The sequence below is a fragment of the Octodon degus genome, unplaced genomic scaffold (genome assembly GCF_000260255.1).
Source record: "Octodon degus isolate 3935 unplaced genomic scaffold, OctDeg1.0 scaffold00149, whole genome shotgun sequence".
Lineage (NCBI taxonomy): Eukaryota > Metazoa > Chordata > Mammalia > Rodentia > Octodontidae > Octodon > Octodon degus.
In genome coordinates, this window is record NW_004524725.1 from 1,847,250 (window position 1) to 1,871,043 (window position 23,794).

Consider the following 23,794-nt stretch of genomic DNA (forward strand, 5'->3'; position numbering starts at 1 on the left):
GGTTATAATGGAAATCTGTATACTTCAGGATAAAAAAAAAACCCATCATATTTTGTCAGTAGTTTTTTTTTTTTTCTTTTTTGCTTTGAAATGGCAAACTACTTTCACAGGAAGAAAAACTAAAGTAGTAAAAAAGCTCAGGCATGAGAAAATACTTCAATAAGAGTGCAAATTATGCCAAACACCTAAAATGCTCTGAAACTGGTTGTCAGGACAAGACTGGCGCCTTGGGGATGTGTGCAGAGGTTAGCATAATGTCACATCAAAAATAACTTTTGCACTATGCATTATTTTTTTCTTTTTCTTGAAAAGGTGTAAAATTAATTTAAAACCCAGAGTAGAGATGTGAATGTTTGCATACAAGCTTTTCCTCCATGTAAAGAGATATCGCAGATAATACCTAGATGTGCTGAGACTCACAAAGCTTGCTTTGGATCTCAAGACCAGCCAATTTAAGTGGGGTAGATAAGAGTACACATTGCATATTGTTCTGACTGAACTACATAAAACAAGCACATCTAAATGAGAATTCTTTATTTTTCCAAGGTTCTTATTCGCTCGTTTGATACCCAGAATGTTTGCTTTTTTGATTTTTCCCTTCTAATCCAAATTAGAAGCAAGGCAAGAACTGTGTGTAAATCGCTCCTGATCTTTCTTCACAGCTGGCTGGGTAGGACAAAGTTGGCTACCTGGAGAGAGACACATCTACCTACAAATGGGCCTATGGGTGGGAAATAAATAGATAGCAACAGCTGACGGGGAAAACGGCCATCCGAGGCAGAAAACACATTATTAAGCTAGGTTTCTCCAGAGGAGTTCATTACAGGAAGTACCAGTAATGTCTTTTTATTTTCTCTTCCATAACACAGCTCAGTTCTATAAGTCATGAAAATAGAAATTTTGCAGCAAGATTTACAGAACAATGGCTTTTTAGTGGGTAAGTACATCTATCTGCATAACAATGGGTGCCTGGATATCCGTGTGTCTTATATAAATTTATGACATTAATAGTATTAATAACTATTTATAGAAAGCTTTCTCTGTACCAACGACTATCCTAGATGCCTTCCAAACTGAATCTCATGAATTATCATAATACCCTATGAAGAAAGTGTCATTGTTATAACCCATTTTACATAAAAGAAAGTTAAGGTATAGAAATGTCACATGGAAAAGCCATTCAAATCCAGGTTTGTTAGACTAAGAAGCCTCAATTTTTAATTGTCATAATTGAAGAGTATTTGGGTTACTGTCTATTTCCAAAAGAAATATAATTTTGTCATTTTTCAAGCATGTTGTTGTGACTGTCCACACTCTCTGCTGCTACTGGAGAGCATCCTGATGCCTCATTTGTCACAAAATCCAGGGTCCCCATGCCTACTGTGTGCCAGGTGTTGTGCTAAGTCCTACCAGTGGAACGACTTCGTAAAGAGCCCTGCTCCTGGAGTCAGAAGGGAGGCGCAGGGAATGGTGGGTGGAGACGGAATATCACAATGTGTAAAATAAAGAGGGAAATCATTAGAAAGTGGTAAGTGCAATGTAAACAAGGAAAAGTGAAGCAGGAATAGAAGGATGTGCAGCTCTCTCCATGTTCCTTTCTACATGTCCATGGTTTTTGAGGGGAGGTTGCATCATTAAGCAAAGCTATGAGGGTTATCTAAGGAATTAGCTAAAGGGGAAAGAGCTGCAGGAAAGACCCCCCCTGGGCGGGCACCCTCATACTGCTGGGGCACTAGCCAGAAGACTCTGGCTGGATTGGAAGTGGCAAAGAAGAGGAGTAGAGAAGGGCTGTGCCCCACGAGGCCTCAGGGGCTCTGTTCCTCTGTCACCTTTACTGTGGTGGGTGGCAGAGGCAGGAAGTGGAGACCTGCAGGGCACTGGGCTGAGGGATGGCCATCATCTGTCTTATGCTGGTTGCTGTGTGACAGGACATATATTTGCAAAGTAGGGTTGTAACTAAGGATAGCCTTTGGGACTAGGAAATAAAGCCAAGCCAATTGTCCCTCAAAGAATCGAATGCTAATGTGCAGGAATTCTTTCAGTCATGTAAGGCAGGACTGCAGGTATCCACCAGTTTTCAGTTCTTCTCCAGCTTAAGACCTGCAGATCTCTTAATTTCATCCTATGCATGTATGGGAGGGCAACTCTTCAGAAGCGAGAAGGTAAATTCAAAAATTCAAAGGCATTTACTCACAGCTTAACTTTCATAGAGATAAAACTGCCTATATCTTACTTGCTTTATCATATCTGAACAGAATTTATAATTGTCCAGAAGTGAGATGTTTCTGAAAGTTATCCTTTATAGATTGATTTCTAAGCATATGGAAAGAATTCTAAAACAGTGATTACTTGGTGGTCCCCTTATCAGGGATTGAGCCTCCCTTTCCCTTCCTATTTGGGGCCAGAGGACAGTAATAAAGCTTTTGTAGGGGAGGGGTCATTGGGAAAATCTGGGCTCAAATCTTGTCATAAAAGTAGAATAGTAGCAGATCTAGCTTAACTTAAGTGGTGTGACCTTTCTTAGCTTGTTTGTAATCTGTAGAAGAGGAGGAATAATACAGTGCCCAGTGGTGTCCCTGGGAAGTAGTTAAAGATGAGTTTTGTGGCCTCGGAAGTGCCACAGAGACATGAGATGCAGCAGTTATATGGAAAAACTGCTATTGCTTTACTTCTGCAAAAATCAAGTTCCATAGGATCCATTTCCATGTTTTGTTTTTGGTGCTGGGGCTGGGGATTGGACTAGGGCCCCAGGCAAGCTGGACAGGGGCTGCACTCCTGAGTTACAGCTCAGTCTCCGGTCTACTTTCTTGCATCTGGGCTTCTTCGCGCATCAATGCAGCTCTGCTTCTCTGACAAGCTTTTGGGTCTGCCTTCCCTGTCTTCAACTGTTCCATGTAAGTCTGGTTTCTCTTTCAGCCCGGAAATTGCTCTGCTTTCAATAAAGTGACAAGGAAAGCAGAGCGCTGCACTGAGGTAGGGGGATCTTAGACTTGGAACTTAATTCTGTCACCTGTTACGCACGTGACTTCACATCTAGGAGTCTCAGCCTTCTTATCTAAGCTGCAGATAAATGTACATCAGGTGCCTCTGGGGAATAAGCAAGGTGCACATTTGTGAAGTTCCTTCACAGCATCTAGCCTATAGTGTGAACCTTGCTGGATCCATTTTCTCCATTTCTATCAGGTATGGGATTCCCAGTTGTTATGGTTTGTGTATAGTTGTCCCCCACAAAGCCTCAAGTAAGTCATGGGGTGGACTTACTTCTAGAGTTTGTGATTAACACATGACCCATTGGGATTATGGGTCTGAGTACTGCTGGGATCATGGGTGTGAGTGCTACTCCCAGTGTGGGGTAGATAGCCTGAATGTGACAGAAGAAAGACAGAGAGACAGACTTGTTCTCTGCAGCCATTGTTGCTGCCACTTCTCCATTTTGCTCTCCTCTGCCACCACCATGAAAGGCTGCTCTTTGCCATGTACCGCTCTGCCTTGGACCCAGCTGATTATAGACTGAAACCTCCAGTAACTGTGAACTAAACAAACCTTTCCTTCCTTCATTTTGAGTGTCAGATATTTGTCCCAGCAATGAGAGAAGAGTGATGGAGACACCAATAGACTAAAGGGGATGAGAGGCACTGAGGCCAATTGGGAATAATGAAGAGACAATTTTCTCAAGGAAGGGAGTGAGAGGGGAAGATCGAATGACTGAGTTAGGAGGAAGAAAATGCAGAAGAGAAAATGTATCCATGATAAGGAAAAGTAAGGCGTCCCCTGTAGAAGATGAGCTTTCTTCCTTAGACATAAAAAGCCCCCTTGCACCATGACTGGAGCACAGCCCAGTCATCCCAGGCCTACTGAAAATACTCTTCTTTATCAACAAGAATATTCATGCCCTTTCCTTCCAAACAATTTTATAGGCTTATAGCATTAGGAACACTGATCTGTCTTTGCTCACTCTCAGTTTTTATTTATCCTCATCTTAAAATACTTGCCCAAATTTTAGTTGATAAATGGAATCACAGCTCTAAGTTGAATTTCAAGCCTTCTGTTATAATTAGCAACATGGATTTGGAACAGGAAGCTCTTGGGCAGGGAGCCTTCATCTTTCTTTCTTTGGAGAATTTTAGTCTTCTTGAAGTGACTCTGTCTTTATTTTTTAGAAGATTTTTTCCCTGATGTCATCTAGGTTAATTCTAACTTATAATTGTTGTTTTTCAGTGTTTGTGCAAACTTTACATGTGTTGCATTTGTTTTTGGAAGGACTATACTAGCTAATATGACTTCGTGGCTCACAAAGACTCAAGGGTCTATTGAGTGATTTGCACCCAACATTTTGGTTTCATTGGCTGGTCGGAGTTACAAATTTCATTTGAATCATTGTTAGAACTCAGCTTTAACTTTTATTGCTTTTCTTTTGTATTCCAGGTTTGTTTCCTTAGTCACAGACACTATTTATCATTGAGAATCCAGAAATAGTGGCCATTATATATGCCATAACCTATGAAAATAGTGGATACACCAAGATATTTGTTGGGTTAAAGAAAATTCCATGCTCTTATTTTTCATGTATGAAAGAGAAAAAGTCATCACACTCCTCTTTGCAGTTCCCACTGGTCTTAAACTTTACCTTTGTAGAAAAAGTCTGCATCATATGGCAAGTACTCCATGCTGGACAACTCTCTTTAAAATTTAACAATTATTTGCCAACTTAAATATTAAACAACAAATGAAAAGTTCATATTTATATTGCCCTCAAATCCCCCCAAGATTCATTTCTAGTCTTATAGACAAAATACTCTTTTGGTCGAACAGAAGCAAAGACATGGGCAAATTTCACATCTATTCATTCTCCAAAGCCATTTTCAAGCAAATGTTTGAACAACACAGATTCTCAGCATACAACTCTACTCACCTAGATCAGGCTGTATGCCTTAATGGGGGAGGCGGAAAAATCTAGAGTGTCACAGTGACAGTGTGTGCCCCTCACCAAGGGGAGATAGGATGCAGGGAGAAGCAGTTTACCTAGTAGGATCACGATGCACAGAAGGATAGCCACCAGAGCCCCCGTGCTCAATCCCGTGGGGTGGATGAGGGCCTCCGCATGGCAGGACTGCATGTTCCCATGGTGGTCACATGCACAGACCCGGACAGTCACTGTCCCAGTGCTGCTTTGAACTGGGTAGTCGTTGTCTGAAATGACCACAGGCAGGAGATAGGTGCTCATCTCATGTCTATTATAGCCATTTTTCCGAGTTAAGATGCCCGCTGTGTTGTCTGGAACCGAAAGCAAAGTGGTGAATGTATGTGGATATCACATTGTTTAATGAACCAGTTATGATGAGAATTGATAGACATAGCTACAGACACAGATGTTCATTTAGGTGCTGACAGAGACAGAGGTGGATTGATAGAGAAGGTAACTCGAACTCATTTACCTTTATTGTCACGAATGGTAAAGTTGGAGCCACTGGTTGCTTCAGGGGCCAAAGAGAAGGAAAATTGGTGTCCACTGTAAGGGTCATCCTTGTCAACAGCTCGTAGGGTCTGGATCAACTGAAATAGAAGCCATAACATTTTGATAACTGAAGTGTTTCTTACAGTATTTTAGTAGAATGTGTGGCTTTATGATGTTATGGCTTGAGTATTCAAAGGTTGCTGGCTGTAGAATATGTAATGCTGGACCTGATTCTGGTGCAATGCTAGGATCAAGAGCAGTAGGCTCAAGGGTGTGAGTGCTGCCCTCCCTAAGTAGCCTGGATAAGACAGAAGGGACAAAGAGAGCTGTGCTTCCCACACTTGCTTTGCTTCCTTCTGCCCACCATGAACTGCTTCTCCTCTGTGATGCTCGTTTGCCTTGCCACCCTGCCGATTAGGGACTGAAACCTCTGCACACTGCAAGCTCAGTAAACTATTTGTACCTTAACTTGTGGGTGTTGGGTATTTTATCTCAGCAATGAAAAGACATATGATGTTTAATGTTAATTAAAAATAATATTCCAAAAACTTACAAGTGAATCCACTTTATTTAGAGAATTGATGGGCAGAAAGCCATAAAATAACTGGAGAAGTCTTGATTTTGGGGGTCTTTTGGGATGTACATATTTAGCAGAAACACTGGTCTTTACCAACCAGATGCCAGTAGTGCCCTCCTACCTAAGTTGTGATAATGAAAATTTCTCTGGGCAGCACCACATATCCCCAGGGGCCCAAAGCACTCTGGCTAAGAAACTGCCATAAAAGATGACAATGACCTTTGACAACATCGTAATTCAATGACATGGAAGTACTCTTTGGACAACCTTTTAGAAATGTAGTCTTTGCACGAAAACAAGCTACCAACTTGCAGAAAACTAAAAAAAGAATTAGCATAGAAAGCACAGTAACTTTAGCTTTCCACTTTTCCATGTACTTTAATAGTGCACTTCTATTTTGACAAACTGTAACATAATTCTTATATCATTGGCAGCAAAGTCCTATTTCAGGTGGTGACAAATTGGGTAAAACAGTAAGACATTCATGAATTTGTATGACTTGTACGGATGAACAATGTAAATAAGTATAACTATGAAATGCAGGCAACTGTAAAATGTTTTTGTTATTACTTTTGAGTACATATGGTAATTAAACTATCTGTTCATCAGTAAAGATTTTCCCCAATAATGCTGAAACTAATCTATTTTAATGAAAACTTAAGACTAATTTAGAATCAGGATCAGTCTTAGACACTCACAATCTTCCAGTTCTTAAAAACTGTTTGTTCTCGTATGCAAGTTAAACATTTGCTGTGGCTCTTATTTATGATATTAATCTCCTTAGCACTGACTTCATAGATAATTCAAAACTAGCCCTCAGCTCTGTGTATCATCTGCATTATTCTGAGATCTAAATTAATCTTTCAATTTGAATGCACTTTCTTGCCGAACTCACCTGATCTGCCTTTGCTTTTTCACAGACAAAGGTTTCGTAGAACTCAGCAAATTCTGGGGCGTTGTCATTGACATCCAGAACTTTAATATATAGAGGTACTCGGCTACTTTGCTTTGGATTATCTGCCACATATCAAAAAGAAAGAAATAGCCTTTTATACATTGATCGCCAATCCTGTTCAGACAACATGCACTCATTCATGGCCATTCATGCATGTATCCTCCAAGGACATTGAAAACCATCTTAGGCACAAGAATGAAGAGCTGGGTTGTCTGGTGTTTCTGCACACTTTTTTTTTTTTTTTTTTTGCAGAACTGGGGATTGAACTCAGGCCCTTGTGCTTGCCAGGCAAGTGCTTATTTTACTGAGCTATTTCCCTGACCCCTATCTGGTGTTTCTGGAGGTGAAAATACCCATTAGGAAGCACTTTGGGTACACCAAATAAGGAGTGGTATTTTAGAAATAAAATTTTAAGGAGGGTAAGGACTTAGGCAGATGGGGAAAAATATGGACAAAAGGAAGACAAATGAAAACACCACCAGGAAACCAAGGCATTACGTTTCCTAGCTTTTTACTTGGAGGGAGACATCATGCTAAGAACTTTGATTTGTCTTTAAATCTTTCATTTATTTATTTATTTGGTATAGGGTCTCACTACACAGCTTAGACTGGTAGTGATCCTCCTGCCTCAGCCTGCCCAGTGCTGGGATTACAGGAGTGTACCATCATGGCCAGTTTCGATGGCTGGCATGGTTTCCAGGGCTGGCATGGCGGCATGTAGTACCGGGGATCAAACCTGGTCCTTGCACTTGCCAGGCAGGCACTTAGACTGCCAAGCTATCTTCCCAGCCCCAAGAATTTTGCTATATGAGTTTATTTAAATTTTAGAAACTTCTCAGGTAGATACAATTGCTGCCCCATTTCCTTTTTTTTTTTTTTTTTTTGGCAGAACCGGGGATTGAACTCAGGCCCTTGCACTTACCAGGAAAGCGCTTAATCTACTGAGCCATCTCCCCAGTGCCCCATTTCATAGATGAGGAAACAGAGGCAAAGAGAAATTAAGTAAGTTATCTATTTTCACAGAGACAGTAGGGGGTTGAACTTAGGTTCAAACTTGGATCTCTCTGACTCCAAAGCCCAGGCTTTTCATCTAGAATAATGATAGCCAGAATCAGTGTTTGAAGACCTGGGATAAATGAAATATTTTAGGTGACTTCTGTGATAGCCTCCTGGGTTAGACAGAAGACAGATTCCTATTGTAAGGATCAAGAATTGGAATCTCCTCCCTTGCTCTCTTCATCTATTTCACTCCTGTGTCTATTTGTTTGTTTGCTTTATGAATACTTGGTGACCTTCTAATATCTAATATGTGCTGGGTATTATTTGGGATGCTGGTACTTATAGAGAGCATCACAAAGATCTTGCCTCCTAGAGATTTAGCCTGTGAGTGAAATAAACAAAGTGTGTATGTATAACTATATAATGTACTAGGCAATAAAAGCTGTAGAGATTTTAAGCAGGAAAAAGGTCTGGAGAGAGGTGGAGGTGCTACTCTGCACTTAAGGCAGAGACAGATTCTCTAATGAGACATCATTTGCCCGCCAACATGCCTGAGGAAGAAGATTAAACCTAGGGAGTATTTCTGGCTTTCTGGGGTGAGGAAGTGCAAGAGAAAAAATGTTGAAGTGGTCGTGAGTTGTTTTATTTAGCTCTTGGCTTCTGGTACATCAAAGGTAGTTAAGAAGTGTCACCAATAAGATTCTTTCAATATATGTGCTTGTTTGGTTCATTGATACTTGTAGTTTGTCTTAGTTCATTGAAAAGAAAGTACACGTTATCTGTTACTTTTTTTGGGAGAATCTTTATCACTCACGTCTTGTATTGAGTAACTACTTTAAAGAAATGATGTACAGTATAGTTGCTATTAGTATTTTTTATTTGGTTTGAAAATTTGTTTTCTCATAAAAACAAGATTCTTAAGATCCCTTTCTTCTAGCATCTTTCTTACACCATTCTTGGGTTTGAACAGCTGATTCTGAATTTTATTTATTTTTATTTTATTTTTTTGGCGGAACCAGGGGTTGAACTCAGGCCCTTGTGCTTGCCAGGCAAGCGCTTATTCTACTGAGCCATCTCCCCAGACCCTAAATTTTAAAAGATCTTAATCACTAATACTTCTAAAAGTGTCATAGAAAATTAAATCCTAAGAGAATTTTAAGCATAAAACTTAAAATACTTATGAAATGACTACTTCAGTTAAAAATAAAATTCATGATGTTTTGAAAAGTGGTTCCTTTAACAGAAAATCATTTTGTAATTTTAATGCTTGAAGGATGCATTGCGATCGGTATACTCACACCAATTCTTGGCATCAATTCTGAAGAGCAAATGCTTGTCTAGCAAATCTCTAATGAGGTATCCTTATCACTATAAGAGAGCAGTGCTCCACTTTGCCTGTGTTGGTTATTTATTATTCCACACAATATGCTTCAGCTACTTCAAATCTCATGAGTTATGTTGATAAAATACAACTATAATAAACCATTTGATATGGAATATTTCACACTAAATGTCCAACAGAGATAAAAATGTTTAGAACTTCTAAAATTAAAAACAAAACTAGAAGGGTTATAATTCAGAATCCTATTTTTAGCATTAAAATATTATTTTAAAATAAATTTTCTCTTATGTGCTTCAGCTCACACATTGTATTTATAATTCACATTAATTTTCACCAAATATAATCATTTTATTTGAAGTGTTGTTTTGAACTTTTTTTTCTTTGCCTTAAATTTCATGGGGAGAACCACAGAATTTATTCTAAACATGTTATTGAGCACTTGGTGGTTTGCACTGCCCACTTTGTTATAGTATGGAGAAATGAAAATTGCGTGTCTTTGTTCTATAAAGATTTGAAAATAGAGTTTACAGACTAGAGAATGAATAAGCAAAAGACTTCTCAACAGTGCCTACATTTTAAAAATGTTTGGCCCCTGTTGCTCCCTGCTCCCTTATACAATGTCTGAGGGCCCATTTCTTCCAGTTGTTTTTGCAGTGTTCTAATTTATAAGTATTTTGGAATCCAATCTAATAAGTACAAATTAAGGCTCACTGCGGAGATACATCCTTATTTTATTGTCTCCAAACTGTGAAAGTTGCAAGATTACCTCCTCATTTATGAAAGAATTAAACTGTATTTAGAAGAGACATCCCTGCACATCATTCAGGGCTCTTCCCATCCATAGATCTCGAGCAGGATCCCAATACATGGTGAGGTGTTCCAGCCATGCTCCATCAGCCCCTTCCGGGATGCTCGCTCAATCAATCAGACTGGTAGCAGAACTAGATGGGACTTACTGATCTCTGTCGCTATCACTGTGATGTTGTGCCACAGCAGTGTTTCCCGGTCAAGAAGTTTCGATGTAAAAATCGAGCCATTTCCAGAATCAATGTTAAATATTCTATCCATATCTGTGTGTCGATCAACAGAGTACCTGAAAATGCAGAGTGGAATTTAAATAGGCTTTCCTTTTCTCACAGACTACTATTCCCAGAACCTATTATATTCATTTTTTTCTACTTAGCAAACATAGTTAAGTATCTATAACTTCATATTAAGCAAAATAATCTGAGGAGTTGAGGCCCTTGTCATAAACTCAGTAGACAAGTTGCTTGGTTTTGAGGATCACTACGATAGTTTCTCATTTTCAATGTGAAATTTGCATCAGGTTTGCATAGTAATTATAGTATTTTTGACTCAAGCTTATAGAACTCAAGATTTTAATGAATGTACATTTGTGTGAGCATACACAATATACTTTCTATTTACCATCCATTCTATTTTTAAAATCACCCAGTTGAAAGGAACAGAAGATAACTAGTACGGCTGAGCTTAGGAAGGAGGTAGGGAGGGTGATTCTGGGGAGAGAGCCAGAGTCCAGACTGCAGAAGGATGAGCTGGCCATGGAAGGGAAATGGGATTTTATTTTGTTTTTTATTTTTATATTTAAATATTTTATTTATTATACTTTTTTACTAGTGTTTGCAGTAAATCCTGATGCATACAACACAACTTCATTCTTTGTATTTTTCCTCCCCTGCCACCACTTCTTGATTTGTCCCCTTCCCATTTGCAAGAGCTCTGTCCTCCTGATTCTTGTCTTTCCTTTATTTTGCTTTTAAATTAGTTATACTTTGGGTTTCTCATGTAAGTGAAACCAGGACATATTTAAGTTTGTCTGATTTTTTTTCACTTGCTGGTATATCAAGGTGCATCCAACTTTCTACAAATGACTGAAACTCATTCTTGTTGGCACAGTAGTACTCCATCACGTGCGAATACGACATTTTCTTTATCTATTCATCTATTGATGGACATACAGGCTCATACCAAGATTTAGCTATTATGAATTGCACTGCTATAAGCATGGATGTGCATGTACCACTATAATAGGATGTCATTAAATTTTTCAGGAGGATACCCAGAAGGGGAAGAGTGGAGTCAGATGGAAATTCTATTTTCTGTCTTTTGAGTAATCTCCATTCTGATTTCCTTAGTGGCTATACTAGTTTGCATTCAAAGGTGGGATTTATTTTAAGCAGCAATGAGAATCTACCAAAGTTTTCCAATCTGGAAAGTTTCAGAATCTAAACCATTTAGCAAAGCTCATTAGTTAAATTGAGAGAATGGTTGGATGGTGCTGTTAAAAGCTTATGGAAGAGCAGTGAGAAACAGAATTTAAAGAAGACCTTAATTTTCATTTGTGCTATGCTGAATCTGAAGTGAACAGGAAAGTCTAGGAGGGCTTACCTACTCTGATACTTGAGAGAAAAATCTAGAAAGACAATTTAGATTTCTTATTCAATTGTATTTTTGTTATCCAGGAAGCAAACATCCAGTGAAGGATGAAAAGTGCTAAGGACAGAGTCACCTGCAAGACTCATAGCAGGTATCTCTGAAGACTAGAACAGTGCCTGGAACAGAGTAAGAACAGGACAAATATTCAAGCATGTGAGTTTGGAGAAATTCAGAGAAGAACAAGATCAGTGTCTTAGCCAAAGAAAAAATGAGTCATCCATCCTGAAAAATTTTTTCATCTTATTTATAAATTTTGTACTAGTTTTATTTATTGTTCTGGTGATATTTATTTATTTATTTATTTATTTGCAGTACTGGGGATTGAACTAGGACCTTGAGCTTGCCAGGCAAGCACTTATTCTACTGAGCTATCTCCCCAGCCCAGTGACTAATCTTTTGAATAGCAACATAAGGGGGGATTTATGTATGTATGTTTATGAGCAAAGAACATAAAAGAGACAACTTTGAAGGAAGTTGACAAAGACATTAGTAAAAGGTGAACGATTTATACAATTTGAAGAGAAACCAGAGTATAAAAATGATGTTGGAAAAACAATTGACTCTTTTGGCTGGAGTCTTAAAATTTATATTATGATGAGACGTTTAAAAATGTCAGTTTAGTAGAAATATAAAGTAAATGACCTACCTAGTCAAACCCATGTGGTGTTATTATGATTGCTATAAGAAAAGTTGTTACTAATTTGGAATAGTATACCATGTCCAAGATTCTATTTCGAGGAATTATTGTTGTTTCAAACATAAGTAGCGTGCCAGGCATGGTGGTTTACACATGTAAACTCAGCACTTGGGAGGATCTTTGTGAGTTAGAGACCAGCCTGGACTACAAAATGAACTCAAGGTCAGCCTGAGCTGCATTGAGAGACTCTATCTAAAAAAAGACAAAAATAAACAAACAAACAAACAAAAAACCCCAACAATAACAAAAAGGTAGTGACACTAATGTTAATAAGTTTTGATAACCCACTGCCCCACTGCCATCAGAGCAGCGAAGGAAATTATGGAGCCACAGAGGAATGTGATCGATGACGTAGTGTGTGCCTAAAGAGAGTCACATGGAGAGAAAACATTCTCTCCGGCTTTCACAGAGAGCAAATTGGTCAAGCAATGGCTGTGACTCATCCACATGGCTGACACTGACAAAGGATCTACAATCTGTGGTACAGGGTTTTAGGATAAGTCCTGAGGGGACTTCACTGAATGCGTCAGATAAAAAAGTTGCATATTTTGTTATATAGGTCTTGCTTTATCTTGGTCTTAACCATTCAGCAGAAAAGTGTAGAAATGAGGTATGAAAAGTGAAGCCATGTTAATAATGCTGAGCTGTGGTAGGCCCAAGTCATCATATTTGGACACTGCCACTCCTGTGGATAACCCACTACTATTGTGGAGTACTGGACTATATTGGAATATTTTGCTGAATTCATGCACCTACAATATTTGGATGGCAATAGAATACCCATCTCTGACAAAATGAAAAAAAAAAGGTGATATAAATGAAGTACAATTTTGTATCTGCATATACAAAACAGGATAGATATATAGCTACATTCTCTTAATTCAATAAGAAGAAAGATCTGTACTAATAGTGTTTGGACAGGATATCATGCCTGCATCTTGTGCTATGAATGACTCCTACAAAGACAAAAATATGCAATGTATTATTTGTTGTAACTCTCCTAACAACCAGTTTTGAAGCTGTCACATTGCAATTTTTTTTCTCCATAAAATTAATAAAAAATAAAAATAAGGAAGAATTCAACAAAAAAGTAGTGAATTGCAATGAATGGTATATTATTCTTACTAAAATTATTTTTGTTATCTAGTAATTGTCTAAATTAAATAGACATTCACCTGTGGTAGCTTTAGCTGGGGATATAGCTCAGTGGTGTAAGCACCTGACTGGCAAGTACAAGGCCCCAAGTTTGATCCCTAGTACCACAAAACTATCACAGGCTATTTAAGCTTAATTTTAAAGAGAATTAATGACGTTCACAGTGACCATATATAAAGTTACATATGATTTTAGTTTTCCATGTATATGGGCTAATATTTTATTATCAAAAGTTTAATAGTAATACAGCGGATGAAAAAGCTATTTTTGCCACTTCTGTGTGGCTCACCATTTATTAAGAATTTAGGCAACAACATTACTTGATCACCTCTTTTCATTTTTAATTTGAGAATGATAAATATTTATAATGCATAGTTAATTACAAAAAGGAAACCTCAATATTCATAAGCTTTGTGAGAAATTTAATAATTTAACCTAAGAACATATTTTTACTCATGAAAAATGTCAAGCTCCAGAAGTGCTGCTTAGTGCTTTAATAAGCTGTTACAATTATCCACAGCAATAATCGTTACCATGCTTTGTCTCCTTGCCTCCTGCTTTTAAATTATAAGTTTTACGAGTAATCACATTTTCACATCAAGCCTTGAAATAGAGGGTAGGTGGTAAGGAAGTTTTAAATTGGAGGCAGCTTTAAATTTTAAAGAGAGATTGACTATTTAGAAAATGCCAACAATTTACACTTTTTTCCCCTAATTGGGAAATCAAAAAAATTAATAGAAAACCTAAACTATCTGCATGGCTCAGGAAAGATGCTTACACACAAAGCCTTACCCGCATTTTGTTGCTTATTTCATAGCAATTTCAATTTTTATTAAAGATATTTACAATCCAATAACATTAATTGTAATCATCATCCTTAGAAAACAAGTTAACCAATTCCATCATGGTTATAGCATATCACTGTGCTAGGGAGCTCCTTTTTAAAATATTTTAACCTTGAGACTCTAATGTATTCTATGATTAAATAATTTGTTTTTATTATATCCTTAACTCCAGGAGATTTGTGCATTGTGAAAGGAGCTGTGTTTGTATGAAAATTTCTCATAGTGGGTATTTATAGTGGCATAAAGATTTTTTCATGGATAGCAAGTATTTGTGATAAAAGTTTTAGAAGAAGATTATTTTTGTTATTAAAAAATGAAACATGGATACAGAATAATAAATTGATTAATAAATTCATTTGGGGGAAGAATTCTCTTAATTTATCATCTGACATATTGTCTAGCTCTTATGTGTTCAATATTTTTGTCAAGAATAATGCAAAACTATGTATAGATTGTTCTTAATATGAGAGTGAATTTTATCCTATGAAAGGAATCATTTGAACATGCACTTATATACCAATATATCTATGAGTATTTCTGGCTTTAAATCTATATCCATATATCAAACCCATATGTACCAAAGGAAGGCTGGCAGGAAAAAAACTTTAAAATTAACTAACAGCCAACCCAGTCTGACAAGCTAACTACTTCCTTTCATAAAACATAAAATAATGCAGTGGGTAAAATGATATTTGGTATAAAAAGTAACAGGAATATAGAAATTATAGTCTAAATTGCCCAAAGACATTATCTCTTCAAATCCAAAACATGTTTATCTATCAACGAGGTAATTGAAGCTTATATTTGTAAACTTCTAGCTGTAACACTTTACATTGGACTTGATGCTGACTTGCCAAGATTTTTTCTGTATGCAGTTAAAACAAGTTCCAAGTGGAAGAATAGTTGTGAAGGTAATTAAGTTATTTGTGCTATTTAAGTGAAAGCTACCCTTCATTTTCATTATTAGTAATGTCAAACATAGAGAGAGAAACACTTCATTCCTGGAACTAATGTGTCGCTAACTTTAGACTGACGATAGTCCAGTTCAAGGTGACAAAGATATTCTAGTAGCGTAACAATTCAGGAGTTTATTTTTTTTGGCAGAACCAGGGATTGAACTCAGGCCCTTGTGCTTGCCAGGGAAGCGCTTATTCCACTGAGCCATCTCCCCGGCTCCCTCAGGAGTTTATCTGTCCATTGATTTAAAAACATTCTGAAAGTAAGATGGCACGTTTAAGCTTTCGATGGGAGGATCATAAGGTTTCATTTGAACAAAGGAGACTTAAAGACTAAGATGTTAGAAAACAACTCTTTCACCCCACCCTACCCCCCACCTCCTGCACACATGTGTGGACTCACTGGCTAGACTTCCTGTAGCTTTTCAATCACTTGCTGTATTTATGGAGAATATTTTGGACAATGGTGTTTTGGTTTGTACTCTTACTTAAGCAACAAGGCTGCTGCCTGAAGGCTGGGGGTTGGTTGTCTCCACTGTTTTCATAAAATTCTACAGTACTCGAACCTTCAGTGGTCCCAAAAAGCAATGAAGCTCCCTGACAGCACAATTTACAACTAAAGTGTCAGGAAAGAACAAGGAAAACAGAGTGTGCTCATAGGATATAAATTTGGATTCTGCTTTATTAATTTCCCATGGATTTCACAAACATAGCATGAAATTCTTATTTTTATTTGCATTTACAAGTGTAAAAATTACATATCCAAATAGAGACTAACTCTGCATCTATTACACAGTAAGTTCCTCTCTTTCTTAAGAGAAAGAGTCTCTCAAGCCCAGTGTCTGTTTTTTTTTTTTCTCAAATCTACTCTCTGATACATCTTAAAGCAGAAAAATCTTAAATCTTAAAAAAAAAAACCCTGAGGCCATTCAACTGCATCACCTTTGCTACCTCCACGCAAGCAGTCAACTCCTTGTAGCTTGCCTTATGTGTTTTTTCTTTCAAATTTTATATATTGTAGGTTTATGCTACTGCTCAAGTACTATTTGTACACTGAGCAAGGAGATTGAAAGGCGCTATTTGGGGCAGGTTTTCAGGAAGTGCGTTGCTGGGGGTAAAGGGATTCCTGTTCTCATGTGCAGGTGGCTATTTGAGCTTACGTAACTGAGACGTTGTAGGAAAGAAAGGTCGGAGAGGTGCGCTTACTTGATGGGATTCCTGCTGGCATCCGGATCTTGAGCTGTGACTGAGCCTATGGTGGTGTTTATCTGAGCATCTTCTCTGATTTGAAGGATGTAGGCTAGTTTGCTGAAGACCGGTGGCTCATCGACATCCTCCACTACGATTCTCACTGTGGCTGAATCTTTGAAGGGACCCAGGTATTGAAATCGAGTTTCCACACGGGGATTGGAGGCTTCCACCTTGAGCGTATATACTTTCTTCTTTTCAAAGTCCAAGAGCTTGGGGAGGAAAGTGACATACTTAAAGCAGCCAAGATGCAGAAAGCCAAGTCATGAACTCTCTCTCTCTCTCTCTCTCTCTCTCTCTCTCTCTCTCTCTCTCTCTCTGTATGAAACTCTGATAAGGAAATGTGATGGTTGCTTGGAGAAATTGTTATACGTTCGCTTGATATGAGGCCTGAGAGAGTAAATATAGGAATAATTAATTTTTCCCTACAACTTAGATCTTTGGGAAGCAAACTACGATGCAATCTATAGATGATTTCAGCTGCCACAACTCTGATGAAGTGTGGACTGAAACCATTACCTGCTGTTCATTAAAAGTGGGTGGCCGGGTGCTAGCCATCACATATGGCAGGAACAGAAGCTGGAAGCAGGAATCTGCTACAGCCTAACTCCCTGCTTTAAGATAATCCTTGCGTTGATGAGAAGGAGCCACCGCGGGGAAAGTTGGTTATATGCAGTAGATTATTTTGTCAGCTGTTCTCGTATTAGGCTTTAATTATACCTACAGTGTTGAAAACTTGTTAGTGCCTGGTCCCTACTCTAGTCAACTAAATCAAAATACTATACATGGGCTGGGGAATGGTAACACTTCCCAATGGGACTAAGGTGTGGCTAGTTTCACACCATGATTTCTTCTTCATTCAAATAAAATAGGTTAAAATTTATTTTGCTCAAGTTACTAAAATATTGTGAATGATATCCTGATAGAGGAATTGGGTTTTTTATTTGCCAAAGAAAGAAATGACTATGGTTCACAAAGACCTTTGGGAAGAGGAGGCTCTGCGTTTGGAGACACAGTGAGTCCAAGCACTTCTTACTGGTTTTTAGTTTTAGATGATAATGTAACAAGGCTTGCTAGAAACAGAATTAATCAAGATGTTAGTGAATGTGATTTAGTTGGCTAGGCAAAATTTCACTTTGAATCTGATAAAGCACCAAGAAAATGAAAAAGTTTAATGTGCACTAATGGGTTTCCTAATTACATTATGGTATAAAACATTGGTTTCCGTGTCGCTGAGACATGTTTTATTATGTTTCTAGATATTAAGACATGTTTTGAAGAGGAAAATTTTTCTTGTTATTTACGTGCCCCTATGCTTATATTAATCAGAAAACATAATATGCAATATTATACTACATATGATAAAAGGGAAATCATTAAAATGAACCACAATTCATACTTTTAGCCTTAAGGCACCAAATTTCTTATTGTTTTTGAACTTTTGTTACCCTTTGGCATACTCCTCTGTGGTATTAGAAGATTTTGGTGGCCAAATAATGCATCGGCACATTGGCAACACCAAGAATCCAGTGCATAAAAGATTTATTATCATTGTGCTTCAGAAAGTAGCTGAAAAGTCACGAAAGATTCCTATTACTTAAATCTGTGATCTTCATATGTCTTCTCTTCCCAGTTCAGGTCATATTGATCACTCCTTGCGTTAGCTTTTGTGCTTTACAGTGGGTATCACAGTACGCAGGCATACACTGGGGCATTCATTTGCCCGCTTCTTTGTTTCCTTCCCTCCAAGGCCTGTGAGCTCTAGGGGAAGCAGAGAATGCTGTGGTGCATGCTGCTGCACCGCCAGCCCTTGGAGTAGTGTCTAGGGTGGTCTGTTCACCCACCCTTGGTGTCTATTATTAATATCATGTGTTTGAATGTGTGTCCTTTGTTTACATCATATACGTAGGCAAACCATGTGTTTAAAGTATAGAATTAATAACAATCTAATGCTCTAAAGAACAACCCATGAGATCTCAGCCTAATCTGAAATGGGGCTTTAAAAACAAAAATTGTTAGAATAAGAATCTGAAGGAAACCTTATGTAAGATGTGAACTGCCCCCATGTAACCTGAAAATGCATCAGAGAATGGTGTATTTATTTACAGGACATTGAAGAAATGCCATTACCTTTCTGACAGTTATAATCCCTTCCTGGGTTTCCTGGTCAGTGATGACATCAAACATATCCAGTCCCTCACCGTCTGTGATGCTGTACACAATTTCGGCATTTTCTCCTACATCAGCGTCGCTGGCTTTGATCCTGCCGATTGGTGTACCCGGTGGAGAAGATTCAGGAGTTTTAAATTGATATGTACCTATTAGTCACCAGACAGATATGAGTCAAACACAGGCTAAGCATACACTATCAACGTAAGCTAATCCTCCCTTCCCATGAGGGATATGTTCCAAGCCCTCAAGATGCCTGAAATTGGCTAGTGCTAAACCCTAAGTACTATATACTGCGTTGTTTTCTTATACCATATATACCTATGATAAAGCTTAATTTATTAGTTAAGCACCATAAAAATTTAATAATAGCTAATAATAAACCAAGGGCAATTACATCAATATGCTATAATAAAATTTATTTGAAACATTAAGTATTAATTTCTGAAATATCCTTTTTAATACTTTCAGACTATGGCTGACAGTGGGTATGGGAAACTGCGAAAGCAAGACCCTAGGCAATGGGGGACTACTGTAGAAGCAACATCCATTTTTTCTAGCAGTCCTATAAAATATCACAATTAATTGAAGCAAATTCATTCTTTCTTTAAAAGCACATTCATTCTTCAAAATAATGGGTTTCATTCTGCTTGTGATGTGGCTACTATGATCCTTAGGAATATTTCTTCTATTGCATGACTTTTGTCTTTGAAGATAGTTTTTGGTTCCATAAACACGCTTCCAAGTTAATGTGTGACCGTGAGACTGACTGACATGCCTGAGGAGGGGCAGAAGGTTTTGAAGCCTGCTCTGAATGTAATCTAAGGGAAAGAAAAGAGAACTTAATTGGATCTTAGACTTGAAGCCAATTACTAGGTATTCTGTAAAAGATTTTTTTTTTTTTTTTGCCATTGCTCAGACTAGCAGAAGGTGGAAGCAAATTATAGTAATTTGGAGACTATGTATAAGTAGATGTCCTTTTACGCACAGGGAGAGCTATGGCTAGCTGCAGAGTTAGAGATATAGGTAAGTATACTGTGTGATAAAGCTCTTTAACTTTTGGATAATTCTCTCTTTCCAATTTTGTTACAATATTTTTCTCTGCATAGATTTTTTTTTCCATACTCTTGTTACTAATTCAGAATCTTTCATAGATGAACAATTTTGTTATATCTTCATGTTGCAGAATTAAAGAGATTACATGTAATCCTCAGTTTAAATCTGACAGGGCAGCGTGTAATTAGAACTAAATAAAATACAGGAGTAAAACCAAGTTTTTCCATTCTTATTCATTATATTTTGTCAAACATTCATATGAATAATTTGGAAAAAAACCGAACTGTGATACCACTAAAGTATAGGTCTTCAATAATATTAATTCCTTGAATATTGTGAGGCATTCTTGGTAAAATGATAAAGTAGGTCATGCTTCTTGAGTGGGTTCAAGCCCCACTTTTAGGGCTTCTTGCCTCTTGCTATATTTTCAGTCCCTTTGCCTCAGCACACTGCCTGGCACCAAGTCATAGGCCACACGAGGAAAGAGTAGAGTTAATGGCAGCTCCCTGTGACACCAAGGCGCCCGTGAGTCCCCATGGTATTGTCCACTGCACCCTGGCTTTCCATATTGAAAATGAGGTTTTGGGGTAAAATATTGGTTATCCTGATATTTTCAGGCTTCTGTGGGGGAAATGTTATACTCCACAAGATTTTTCTTCTACTTATCAGATATAAAAATAGTTGATTATTTATTCTGCTTTTGCATTTAGCTAACTCTTATCTAGTCCTTAAAAAAAAAAAACCCTATAATTAAACTCTTTCCTATTGAATTTTTGAATCCCCATTCACTGATTGAGATAACTTAGGAGATCCTAGTCAGAATGAGATTTTATTCCTGGAGGAAAATTGTATTAAAACCAGTTTCTATTGGTGCAAGAGGAAAGGATCTTATATGCTGCTTGATATAGTCTGTGGCCCCAGGTATGGCTTTTTCTTTTCTTTTTTTTCTCTCTCTCTCTTTTTTTTATTTAGGACAGGTTATAGAGGGTCTCACTGCATAGATCAGACTCATAGTGGTCCGCCTATGAGTCTGGGCCTCCTAAGTCCTGGGATTACAGGTGCACACCACCATGCCCAGTTTCAATCACTGTTTTAGCATGCCCCAGGGGCAGGGCAGGCACAGCAGGCCAGGGAATCGAATTGGGTCCTGCTTCTGCCTAAGCAGGCACTTTAATCGGCTGAGCTATTTGGCTGGCTGACTTTTTCTTTTTACTTAATCATAAGTTAATAATTTCAACTATTTAATCAAAAAAGTTAATAATTTTAGAGATGATTTCAGTATCTCCATTAGCCCTAATGTACAAAACTATTTATGATTACAAATGGATTAAATACATAGTTGCTTCCACAGTCATATTTTTAGAAATAGGAAAACGATAAATCCTTTCCTTGCAAAGCATTGTGAGGATTTAAAAGAGATTACATGCCTGATTAAATTCACGAAACATCAAGTCAGGTTTTTCCTAACAAATAGCAGCATGCTTCTGTACATATGTTTGGCACAAGTAAATTTATGTCTCTGCTAGTCTTTTTAATAAGGGAAGAGAAAATAACGATGTTGCTTTTTTAACAGCAGCCATATCGGGAATCACTTAGCTAATTACCAATGGTGGAACATAAATGTTCATACTTCCTGAGCAGAAGCAGTGTTGTCAACTCCTTCTAACAATTTTAATGAAAATACCAGTTTGTACTAAGTCCACACGTTTTGACAATAATAACAGTGGGAAATAAATATTCTCAAGGTAAGAATTTTATGCAATGCATGAAAGAAACCCATTCAATCCAATGGTCCTACTCTGGGGGAATCGGGGAGGGTTGTCGTTGACATCGGTCAGCGTGATGTTCACCGTGGTGGTCCCCGACAGGCCCCCCATCTGGCCGCCCATGTCCTTGGCTTGGATCACCACTTGGTACTGCTCTCTGTTTTCTCGATCCATGTTGAGCAAAGCTGTCTTGATGATGCCTACAGATGTGGAAGTGAGGAGTGGAAAGGGACACATTAAGAATGCTTTATGGAATCATTTATTTATGCAGAGACTGCCACCCACAGTATGCAAAGCACTCAGCAGATGTCACAGTGATATAAAGATGATTCTCTACAGCCTTTAGCTGAAAGATATTACAACTACACAAGGGAGAGGAATACATTTTTAAAAGTCTATAATACAAGGAGAAGAAAGAGTACATACAAGTCAAACCCTACAGTAGTATAGACTAGAAGTAGTATAAATATTAGGTGTCAGATCTCGACGATACAATGGCACATACCATAGGGCATCTACCATGGTAGCCGCTAACTAATGCCACAAAGGTGTATTATGAGCAGATTGTTAAGAAAGCCATATCCTCAACTTCCGTGTTTTACATTGCTGAGGTAGCTAATTGCTTCTCAAATTAATGTACAATAAATAATGTTCTGAAAAGTTTCTAAACCATAAAATTATGGTATTAAAAAAAGAAAACGTGGCATCATTTCTCTTGCAGTTACCTGCTCGTATAGTACTTGAGACTTTAGGTTTGCCTCAAGCTGATGTGAGCATTTGTTTAACTAGTCTCCAAAGTAACTAACATTTTAAAGTTAGGTTAAGTTTATCTGGATTGCTTGGTAGTTTTAAGATAATTAGTTGAAAGAAATTATAAGTTTACTTAATCTCTATAGAAGGTTTATGTTTAAATTAACTTTCTTTAAAAAAAAAAGTACTGGAGAAGCCTTTATAACCAACCATCTCTGGTCACACATTCCAGTACTTCACAACTAATGAAGCTGAAAATATCATTAAATTTTTTTAAAACAAGAATACCTTAGACAACAGGTCAATTTTATTTCCATAGCCTTTGGCTTCTAAGTGAGCTGCTTCCTGTTCTCCAAATAATAGTGCTTAAATACTGGAAATCATCTTAGCCATTTGTTCTTTAGGTTGAATAATTCTAATTTTTAATTCTCTTTGTTTTTCAACTCAAACATTTTCTTTTTCCTTGGAATTCTTTCCAAGTTAACTGCATCTTTAACACACAGATTTCCAACTGGATGTAGCAACCTAGAAAGGTTGTGATTTCTACTAAAAATAATGGATGTTTGAAAAACACACAAAAGGAACTTTGCTCCTTTTATAACAGTGAGAACACGTGCACAATTTCCTATATTTACTGCTACTCACTATAGAACAAAACATCAGAGAATATGCTACTCTGTTGGGGGGAATGTAGAAAAGTGACAAGATAAGACACTGACAAAAAGATTTGATGGGTATTTCGTTGTAAGATTGCATCAGGGAGGCTGGGTAATGATGTCCCAGCAACAATGGGAAATCTCAGTTGCTTCACATAGCTGGTTTAGTTATCACTCGTGCTCTGAACAGATGAGCAGGAAGTTCTGCTCTTGGTCACACGGGGTGACCTGGGCCCATCTCAACAGAGGCTGCCATGATTAGTATGTCAGGGGAAGGATCGTGACCAGTTGTAAGGCAGCGTTATGAATTCTGCTTGCATCACCTGCAGCCACATTTTATTTGCGCCAATCAATCACATAGACATGTTCAACTTCAGTGTAGAACAGCAAAATGCAGTCCTATCAAATAGCTAGAAAAGGAAGAGTCAGTATGTCTAAAAATCCCCATGAGTTATCAGAAATGGTTAGTCTCTTCTCTTTACCCCAAACTGGAAGAAAAACAAAGTAATGTGTAATTTTTCTGCATCTACTTATATAAACATGGTGGATGTAAGATTCATCATCAGATTTCTTGATTAAAATGATCCTGATGCTATGCTTGCAAATACATCGTCAGTGTTTGGCATAGGAATACAAGAAAATTCAATCACACTGATTGTTTTTATTAAAAAAATATGCTAGCTCAGCTGAGCATATCAATTAAAATTATAG

The 23,794-nt window shown here is 37.7% G+C and overlaps 1 protein-coding gene across 1 annotated transcript in view; it reads right to left on the reverse strand.

The window, feature by feature from the left end:
* The window catches only part of Cdh6 (cadherin 6), a 141,687-nt gene that overhangs the window by 6,719 nt on the left and 111,174 nt on the right, over positions 1 to 23,794 (reverse strand). The window contains exons 5-11 of the mRNA XM_004642295.2: positions 21,710 to 21,877; positions 18,817 to 19,004; positions 16,645 to 16,898; positions 10,285 to 10,421; positions 6,928 to 7,049; positions 5,436 to 5,553; positions 5,023 to 5,274 (exon numbers count right to left, since the gene is read on the reverse strand). Coding sequence (XP_004642352.1) covers positions 5,023 to 5,274; positions 5,436 to 5,553; positions 6,928 to 7,049; positions 10,285 to 10,421; positions 16,645 to 16,898; positions 18,817 to 19,004; positions 21,710 to 21,877 — 1,239 coding nt within the window. The remainder of the gene's footprint in view (positions 1 to 5,022; positions 5,275 to 5,435; positions 5,554 to 6,927; positions 7,050 to 10,284; positions 10,422 to 16,644; positions 16,899 to 18,816; positions 19,005 to 21,709; positions 21,878 to 23,794) is intronic.